Source organism: Grammomys surdaster, unplaced genomic scaffold, assembly GCF_004785775.1.
Source record: "Grammomys surdaster isolate TR1022 unplaced genomic scaffold, NIH_TR_1.0 752, whole genome shotgun sequence".
NCBI lineage: Eukaryota > Metazoa > Chordata > Mammalia > Rodentia > Muridae > Grammomys > Grammomys surdaster.
Window position 1 is genome coordinate 1,937,682 of NW_021605171.1, and position 9,983 is coordinate 1,947,664.

General features: G+C 42.6%; 1 protein-coding gene across 1 annotated transcript in view; it reads right to left on the reverse strand.

Annotated features, from left to right (window-relative positions):
• The window catches only part of LOC114633848 (pyroglutamylated RF-amide peptide receptor-like), a 72,485-nt gene extending 64,156 nt beyond the window's left edge, over positions 1 to 8,329 (reverse strand). The window contains exon 1 of the mRNA XM_028782481.1: positions 7,833 to 8,329. Within this exon, the coding sequence (XP_028638314.1) occupies positions 7,833 to 8,169 (337 nt within the window). The 5' untranslated portion in view covers positions 8,170 to 8,329. The remainder of the gene's footprint in view (positions 1 to 7,832) is intronic.
• Between the last annotated feature and the right edge of the window lie 1,654 nt (positions 8,330 to 9,983).

The window sequence follows — 9,983 nt, forward strand, 5'->3', positions numbered from 1 at the left end:
CCTCAAATTTGCATCAATCTTGCTGCCTCAGCCTCCCAAGTACTTGAATTGATAGCATGAACCATCATAGGTAACAAATACAAATAACCTTTTAAGATTTATTTTTATTTTTAATCGTGTGTGTGTGTGTGTGTGTGTGTGTGTGTGTGTGTGTGTACTTGGAAGCCAGAAGAGGATGTTGAATCCCCTGGAGCTAGAGTTACAGATGATTGTGAGCTGCCTACCATGGTTTCTTGGAACTCATTTCTTGTCCTTTGTAAGAACAAGTGAGCTTAACCACTGAGCAATCACTCCAGCTCTGAGGCTGGAATTTTACATGCATGTTAAAGGCAAGCTGAAAAGTCTAAGAACTGGATTTGTATTAGTATTTTTTCTAAAATTCAGCAAATTGTACAACTTACATCCTTGCCGTATGATTATTCTGCAGTTTCATTTAACGCTGCGGAGTCAGCTTTGGACATCATTTTACAAATTTTCTCTGCATTGTCCTCTAATAGGGTCTAATTTAAGGCAAGAGATGTATTGTAAAATCTAGTTAATATAGCAATAAGTGGAGAAACAGAATTGATAGCCACGCGGCTGTGTGATTCCACAAGACAAGTGAGTTTTCCTGCCCTCCCCCTTTCTTTTGTCTTTCTCCCAGGAGAGGCACAGGCTATCTTTTTAGATTACCATTATATAAATGACTTGCAGTCTAGTTGGTATGAGTATATATTTCTTAAAAACTCAGTCATAGAAAGAACGAATAGAGTCTGTTCAATTTTCGTTTGGGGAAATCACATCAAACAGTAAGCTTTCACCTGTGTATTTCAGTACAAGTCATCAGGAACCTGCAATGTTCAGATGTGAATAGAAGAGAGTACAGCTTCTAGTGAGTCTTTCTCAGCACCACAGGCTGAAAGGGAGATGGCCAGACAAGGTGCCGAACTCCATCCACTAACCTACCATGATGCCTCAGGGAAAAAAAAAGAAGGAGAAAAGAAAAAAGAAAAAAAAAGGCAGTCAGGAACACACTCAGCAGAGGAGTTGTCCACCAAAGAAGACATAAACATAAAAGGAGTGGCAGAGAGCCGTATCCATCCCAGAATAGGAGAGTTTGGCAGGGGTTCATCTTGATCTCAAAAAAGCCTACTTTGGGACTTGGGCTATGAAGAAGAGCATCAAAGAAATCAAAGGCCGAGAATGTATGCTCAAGGATCTTGCAGACCCATCAATTGAATTCAGCCCCAAAGATGCATGTGACCTACTGTAGAAAACACATGGGACAGCCCTACCATTCTCCTCCTGTAGCAAAACTTCTCTTCCAGCAGTCAAGCATCCCTGGCAGGTTTGTGGCCAAAGACACCAAACCTGAAGAAACATAGTCACAAAGGCAAGTATTCCATGCCACTGTACAGTCTCCATTGAGATGAGAAGTTCTCACACTAACAGAAATTGAAATATAGAGATGGCTGGAAATAATTTCCCACAGGAAGGGATAAGAATCAATCTTCAGTAGTGTCTTGCTCCAGGAGTTATCTTTAAAAATCCTGTGAAGACTCAGGTTGGGTGTTGCAGCCTATATAGTCTGGGTGAAAACTTGTAAGTCAGCCACAGTGCCAAGGCAGAGATACTCTGCCTACACTACCTATTCTACACAAATTATACAGTTACGAGTGAGTCCAACCCTCCCCACAACCTCTCCTCCAGAAGACTTCCATCACAGGACATGAGAGTAATATATCTGAAAAGATGGTTCCACAGTTTGGGCTGTAAGCTAAGAGTACAAGGAAAACTTTTGTGCTGTGCCATAGCTGTTTTCTCCTCTGATGTAACTATAACTACAATTGGCCCACGTTGACAGGCCTTCCCAAATAAAAGCCCATGGCTGCTACTGCTACCCTTTCATCTCTCAGGAAAACTTAGAGATTCTTGACTTACAGTGTCATTACTTTGCAAAATGTGATGGCAGCAAAGAGCATCTAGAGGCTCACCGCATGACACGATTCCTCCCTTTACCTCAGGAGTAATTCCTGTTGAAGTGTTTCAATTTTTTCCTTTTTAAAATACTTCTTTTTAAATAGGACTGTTTTTCAATAGTTTCCATCATTTCTGTTAATAGATTTTTAAAAGAAAAACTCACAGTTGTCCTGATATTACAACAATGTCATCATACATAAATTTGCAAAGCGTCATAGAAAAAAGAACTAAAAGCAATCATAACTGATGTTTAATAATCCTAACCAAGTTAAAAAAAGCTGGAAAAGTACCAGGCTATCTCTCTGAACAGGTCTTCCCAATTAATAGCATTTTCTAAAAACTAACCAGATACAATATACCCTGTGCATGACACACACTCTTTCTTCTTCTCTCTTCTCCCTCCCTCCATTTTAGCAAAATTCCATTATATATCTCACATGAAATCACCTGCTTGTTAATAGGAGATGCAGGTGCTGTTCTGATGAAGGGTGAGAATCATCCTCCTGCATCATCCACCTGAAACAGTATCTGTGGGTAAAATAGACTGGAAATCTTTGAGGTGGAGTGTACTAATTACTGTGAAGTTAAGTTCTCTAGAAAGGAGGTTATTTATTCTGCTCTATGTTTTGAATTCCAACCTGTCTCTGTGAGTACATATGTGTGTGTAAGTGTGCATGTGTGTGTGCTGAGATATATATGACCCTTGGTATGTGTATATGATGTATGTATGGTAGTATAGTCCGAGTGTGCATGTGTGCCCAGGAATATGCTCACCTGTGTGTGTTGGGGCGGGGGCAGAGATTGAGTTGAGTATTCTAAAGTTATCTGGAAAGATTCCAAAAAGGTTAAGGGCTTCAATAAAGATATAACAGACCGTATGTAATGCAGTTGCCAAGAATCTTGTTGGAATCCTTTTATACACAACCATCTGCATTTTGTAAGCACTTTTAAATTCTATTCCTTAAGTAAATTAAAATCAAAATTTGGCTGGTATAAATGGACAGGACTGTGCTATTTAAAGCATTGCATCTATCATTTCGTTATTTTAACACTGTTGATGCTATAGGCATTTACACTGTCTCTGTGGTTCTCAGTCTGAGCTGTAAATCATGCTTCCTAATTTCTGGAACTTTGAAAGCATAGCAGCAGTATCGACACTCATGTCAATTCATTCAGTATCTGTAGGCTTGGGTATCTATACCTTGTAAAAACTAAAGGGGTTCTATGTGTTTCCAAGAGTAAGAGCCATTCCTTGTGCGAGAATTCTCAACCAAGCATGGGAAATCCAATGCCCTACCTCTCCTCTCCCTTCAAGCACCTTTCCAAAGGAAACCATCTGTGACAAGTACTCTTGAGCTTGCCACCATCACTTAGGATATTTTTGGAATGCCTTCTTTTTTGTAATTGATTTTGGTTGGTTTTCCAGTCACGATTAGAAAAATTAATGTCACCGTCCACACAAGATGGTGGGAGGAGTCACTGAGCTCAGTGTGTTCAAAAGACTTCTCCTGGCCCTGGTCTATACTATATCCATGGTAGCAAGAAATGGACACAAGCCACTGCAGGCTTCTCGCAAACACACCTGTCTCGGTTTATTAATGCCTAGAATTTAAAATGTAGCTAGAATTAGAACTTATTTCCACTTCCTTCTGGAAAAATCTGCAAAACAACCCAACTGTGCCTTAAGATTTTATTACCTCTTTCTCCTAGACCTACCCCTGTCCTCAGTCTCAGGCCAGCAGGCTCCAAACATCTCCTGCTGATACCCCATCTCTTTGTTGAACACTTCCCTCTGCTTCTTAATATTCCACAAGAACACTGGTTTCTCACACCTACAGTGCATCTTCAAAAACGCTGAATACCTGTGTGATTCAGACTGTGTGATTATAGTTGAGATTGGGCAGAAGTACAAGATATGATGAGGGTATTCTGCATGCTGATAATGGCCTATTGTAACAGCCTCTGCTACAGATCAGGTACCAGACTACTCCTTCAAGGAATGATTAGCACAGAGCTTAGAGTCTGCCAAAACTGACACTGGACATTAACCTCTACAGAGGAATGAATCACAAAGGAAGAGATTGCACCTTGCTTCCCATGCTCATACATTAAGACATGGGTGTTAAGAATAAAGGGGTATAGAAATGCAAAGCGAATAATAGGAATATAGGAGTTAATGAAAGCTAGAGGGAAGTGCCCTTAAGAATTGGTGAGAGCAAAATCAGTTATTCTGAATTTATCTAGAAACAAAACAGTTTGGGCCAGTGAAACTGAGGGCTTTTTAAACACATTGTAAAGCAAGATACAAAGGGAAGGAAGGAAGAGGTGATGTGAAGAGTCTTGAAAGGAGGCCATGTAAAAGTCATAGTTCCAGGACAGTCACAGGCCATTCAGCCCTGACATATGGCCAAACAGACCAAAAAGAAAGCAGACAGAACATCCTAGGACGCATTTCAGTCCACCACCATCCTAAAATAACATCGAGTGAAAAGGAAATAAGAATATGCTGTCGAAGGTACCCCAAAGGCAGAGAAGCTCCTCTCCTGCTAGCTCAGAGAATGGGGAGGGGGGTGTCGGTGATGAGTGAGGCAAAAACAAAAGCATGGAACTTGGTTTGATAAAGGGATTGCACACCAGCTCACCTCCTGCTGAACAGTAAATGTAACTGCTGCAAGTCAGGGGCATCTCCTAAGGAATAAAATTTAGGCAAATTATCTCTTGTTTACAGATTTAGTGATTCAGCTGTCACTGGCAATACCAACAAGAAACACAACATCTTTGTATCACGGTTCGATAGAAGAGGCTGACTGGTGTTTTCATTTGTTTGGCTCTTTGCTTTGCAGGCCTAATTTATAGCTGCTGATTTCGATGGTGTAAATACTCTCACTAGGGATAATTTTAGGCCGACAGCAAGACACCCTGACACAACCCCTGCATATAGCTGTTGTGTACCACAGCCTTCAAAAGTCAGAGCAAGCTGGATCTGAGCTGAGAGTTACCGTGTAGGCTTGGGCTCACACAAGCAGTTTTTAAGAGCCTGTCAGAAGAGTCTCCACACAGGCATATCTGAGATTAGCTGCATACCGTGCCATTTACAGCCTCACAGACATCAGCTGAGGATCTCGGAGAAAGGTTTGCTCAGTAGGTGCCATGGTCTCTAGGAAGGGAGATGGGAGTTTAGTTCTGTGTCAACTTGACACAAGCTAAAGTTGTCTGGGTGAGAGAAACCTTGATTAAGAAAATGCTTCCATCAGACTGCCTGCTGGCAAGTCTGCAGGGGAATTTCCTTGATTAATGAATGACTGATGTGAGGGCTCAACCCATTGGGGGCTGTGCCACCCCAGAAAGATGTTCTTAGGTGATATAAGCAAGTAAAGCAAGCCTACTAGGAATAAGCAGTATTCCTCTCTGCATACTGCTTCAGTTCCTTCCTCCGTGCACAAGCCTTGAGTTCTTGTCCTAACTTTCCTTTATGGTGGACTGAGACCCAGATATGTAAGACAAACAAACGCTCGGCAAGTTGCTTTTGGTCATGGTGTTTTATCCAAGCAATAGAAAGCAAACTAGGACAGGAGAGAAGTGGACTAGTAGGAAAAGCAGTCATCCACAGACTACCACTGTCAAAAAATGATAAGAGAAATGTTTAGAAAATTCATGAGCGTAGAGCTTATGGATTATGTATGACCAAGGCTATACAGGTGCTTTACTCAAATGCATTTTACTCTTTAAATCTGAGTTAGATGCCAGTATCACTTAAAAATCTATATTCATGGTTTCTCTAAGGAAAAGAAAAGGGAAAAGAATTGGAAATAGTAACCTCACTAGAAAATGTAACAGCCCTGCCCACAGCTCTGGAGGAGGCTACACTGCACATCCATGAGGCAGTCTCCCTCCTGCCACTGTCTGGCTCACTTTATCCCTGGAGGCATCTGAGAAGTATTTATATTTTACACTTTTATATAACATTTCTCTCCCCAGTTACAGTAGCCTTCTTTCCTTATTTCCTACCATTTCCCACATATCAGATGTGTATTTATGAAACACCTTACACAGTGTTCTTAAAACATTAGACCTTTCTCTCCACAAACTGTGCTCCTATAGCATAGCCCATTCTCCTCTGTGGAAAATGATCTGAATCATTCTTCAAGACCCAGTTCAAACAGCATAGCCTCAGAAAGCCTTCCCAGCTCCCACATGGACCAAGAGCAAACTGGATCTTCTTCTAAGTATTAAATACATTCTAGTCTCTGAGGCACCACAAGGGACTTTATAAGCTTATCTGTTTTTATGATCTCAAGGAAAAAATGCTTTGCCATGTAGCAGATTCTTAATCACTTTATCAAATGAATAAATTAGGAATTAGTTTTTAGCTCTCATTAATTTGGGTTAGCCTGTGTTAATTTATCAAAGGGATTTTGCAATACTATCCTAACCTATAATATACAAGTTACTTCTCTTTCATATCTATGTCCAATCCTTCTGTAGACCATTTCTTCTCCTCTAAAGTTTTGTGTTTGATCACTCAATATACGGAATATTATTTATTCCATAAGTCTTATCCAATATAAGTAAGAAGAGGCCATCTATAATATTTGTTAATACCTTGTACTTCCATGATATGATGACTTCTTTGGTTTGTTTCTGGGTTTTGAGACAGAGTTTCACCAAGTTGCCCAGGCTAGCCAGAAATATAAACTCTTCCTGCCTCTCTACCTCCCTGAGCAATGGAATTAGAAGTATTTTCTACAGAACCAGGGATCACCTTTTACAAACCACTTTTTCTGACACACTTTATTCTTATACCATCTCTATAAAATATAAGAATAACATTTGACCCTTGGTTAATAGTTGGAAGCTAAAGTGACATATCTTTCCCACAGTAGGAGGTGACCAGAAAGCTTGAGAGAATCCTCAGACTTCCCTCTAAGGGAAGATCTGTGATCTTCCTGAACATCATCCCTCAGTCTTCGCTGGTAATCCCCTAGTGGTGGTAGGTAAGGGTGGGATAAAAGAGCCTCCAGTAGTTTAAATAAATTAGCCCAGGGACAGAAATGGCAGAGTAAGAAGGCATAATGATTCATTTTTCATTCATTTACAACTACTTTCTAAGAATTTCAATGCACAGGATGCAGCACTCCAGAAAGGGTAGAATTAGTACTTCCTGCCTAAGATGCGCTGGCAGCAGCGGGGAGAACATTCTCACTGGCCCAGAGGCCCCTGGAACACAGCGTCTACCTTTCTTCTATTCCACCCACTCACTGCCTCTGTCTCTCTCTCTCATTGACTCCAGTCATCTCTGTGATTTCTTTGCCAGTCCTATCCCTTGTTCTAATGAAGAGCAGTTCTACTGTCCTTTAGATATGAAGAGGGGATATGTTTACTTAGTATTACTAAACCAAGACGGTTTTACTCCAGTGTATATTTGTTGTGAAAGGGCTTAAGTGTGTGTGTTATTAGTTAATACAAGCAAAAACTTGTCTGGAAGCCACATAAATAACTGGGAAGGAAGCCTGGAAGTTGAGGGAAAAGAGAGAAAAAATGATCTTTGAAATGTTTTATTATTTGAAAGATTATCCTAAAATTGCAACGGTTTATTTTAAGCAGCGTGTGGAGGGAACCACCTAATTACTGTGAGGGGTTGAAATGAGTGAAGAGTCACGCTGCACTGGACTGTACTTAAATCTTACCACAGTCAATATATCTATGGGACAAGGAGGAATGCTAGCCCCAAGCAAAGAAAATAAAACAAAGAAACAAATGCCTCCTCTGCAAGTAAGCTCTGCAGAGAAGTTCCAAGAATTCAGGGGTTCTCTTAATGTAGAAACAAAAGGCGACCGGCCAGAAAGGAGAACGCCTAACAGGGACCTTCTTACCCCCTAGCCAGGTGTCTGAGACGTTCTGGAGCATTGTGACCGGGATGCAGAAGAAGACGATGAGCAGGTCGCTGAGTGCCAGGGAGCAGATGAAGATGTTGGTGACAGTGCGCATGGCCTTGCTGCGGGTCACCACATAGACTACCAGGGCGTTGCCGAAAAGCGCCAAGGCGAAGATGAGCAGGCCGGTGAGCAGGAGGGCTAGCCTGGCAGGAGCGGGCAGCTGCGGGGTGAGCACCAGTGGCCGCAGCCCATAGCGCGCGATGAATTGCGCGCGCGTCAGGTTGTGTAGCCGGAGCAGCGCCGAGAGCTGCTCCGCGGTCAAGTTCCACGACATGCCGGGCTTGGGAGCCGCTTTGTCCCCGCGTGGGGCCGTCCAAGGTCCGGTAGGTATAGGAGAGAAGCCAGAAGCCGTGCCGCGGTGAGAGCAGCGCGAGAAAGGCTAGCAGTGACCAAAGCAAAGTCAGAGCCGCCAAACTGTTTGCAGTTTTAAGAAAGTTCCCAGCCAGACGCTGCAGTCCTCATAAACCTCACAGCGCCACGCGAGGCTCACTGTCCAGTTTTCTGGACCTTAGTGGAGCTGAACCCCGCCCCTCCGCGCACTCCCCAGCCCCTGGAGGGCCGCCTCCTCCAGCAAAGCACCCAGCACGGAGTGTCCTCCCTTGCTGGAGCCACCCAGAGCCAAGCTGTCCCAGTCCAGGCCGATGATGCCAAAACAAAAACTATCGTTGAGGGTTGGAAAGCCTCTTGGTTCTCCTCTTGTAAAATCATGTATGGCCACAACTACCCATGGTAAAATGGAGTTTTAGTCTTTTCAACATTGAAATAATAATTACAGAAGAGAAGTTGCAGTCATAAAAGAGGGTCTTAGGCATACACTGTTTTCTCTGTTGTGTCTTAACTGTACACAGTACAAACCTAAAAATTTGCCATAGATGCTGTGTGTGTGTGTGTGTGTGTGTGTGTGCAAACCAAAGAAAAGGGGGATGGAATGGAGTGAGGAGAGAGAGAGAAGAGGGAGAGGAGAGACTGAGACTGAGACTAAACAGGACCAGATTCCTAAACTGGCATCTAAATCAAGATACAAAACACCACCCAAATCTCACTCTGGGACTTCCTCATGGTCATATGCCTCCCTCCATCATCTCTAACCTCTCGTCATCTCTGCACATCTGTCAAGAGTATAATATCAACACAATCAGTGTGTATGTGATCTCCTTCCCCTTGACACAACATACTATAAACCTATACACGTTGTGAGGTGTTTTGTAAATCTACCCAAGTTGTGAGGTATATTGTAAATCTATCCAAGTTGTGGGATGTGTGGCTGACATATACTGGTTTATTTAACTATTCATTCCTTGTAAAAGAGTTGGGGTGTCTCCAGCTTTGGGCTATGAAACTGCTCTGAAGAAACATGAACTGGTTTCTGCATGGCTATAGTCTGCACTTTAGTTATGGGAAGCAGCCAGAAGTTTGTCTAGTCTGTGATGTTGTTCTGGCTAATTGTCTTGTTTTGTTTTGTTTTGTTTTGTTTTGTTTTGTTTTGTTTTGTTTTATCAGCTTAGCACAAGGTAAGAGTTTCTTATCACCTTAGCACAAGAGAAGAGGAAACCACAGTTGAGAAAATTCGTACATCGCTTAGCCTACGGGCAGGTCTGGGGAGTATTTACTTGATTAAAGACTGATGTGGGAGAGCCCAGCTCTCTGTGGGCAGTGCTGCACAGGCAGGCGATTCTGGACAACATAGGAAATCAGGCTGAGCAATCCATGAGTGAGCAAGCCAGTGAGCAGTACTGCTTCATGCCCTTGTACCTGCTTCTGCCTTCAGGCTTCTGCCTTGAGTTCTGGTCCTGGCTTCCCTCGGTGAGGGAATGTGACCTCACCGTTGTGAGATAAAATAAACCCCTCTCTCCCCAAGTTGCTTTTGGTTTTATACCTACTGGGGTGATTCTGGACCATTGAAATGGGGATTGCCACTTGTGCTCTAGCCTCATGAAAACAGGCTAAGAAGAAACCCAGACGGAAGCTCTGGGACCCTATAGTTTAAAATTTTAATGCTACTGTAATACACACACACACATGTACACACACACACACACACAGAGAGAGAGAGAGAGAGAGAGAGAGAGAGAGAGAGAGAGAGAGAGA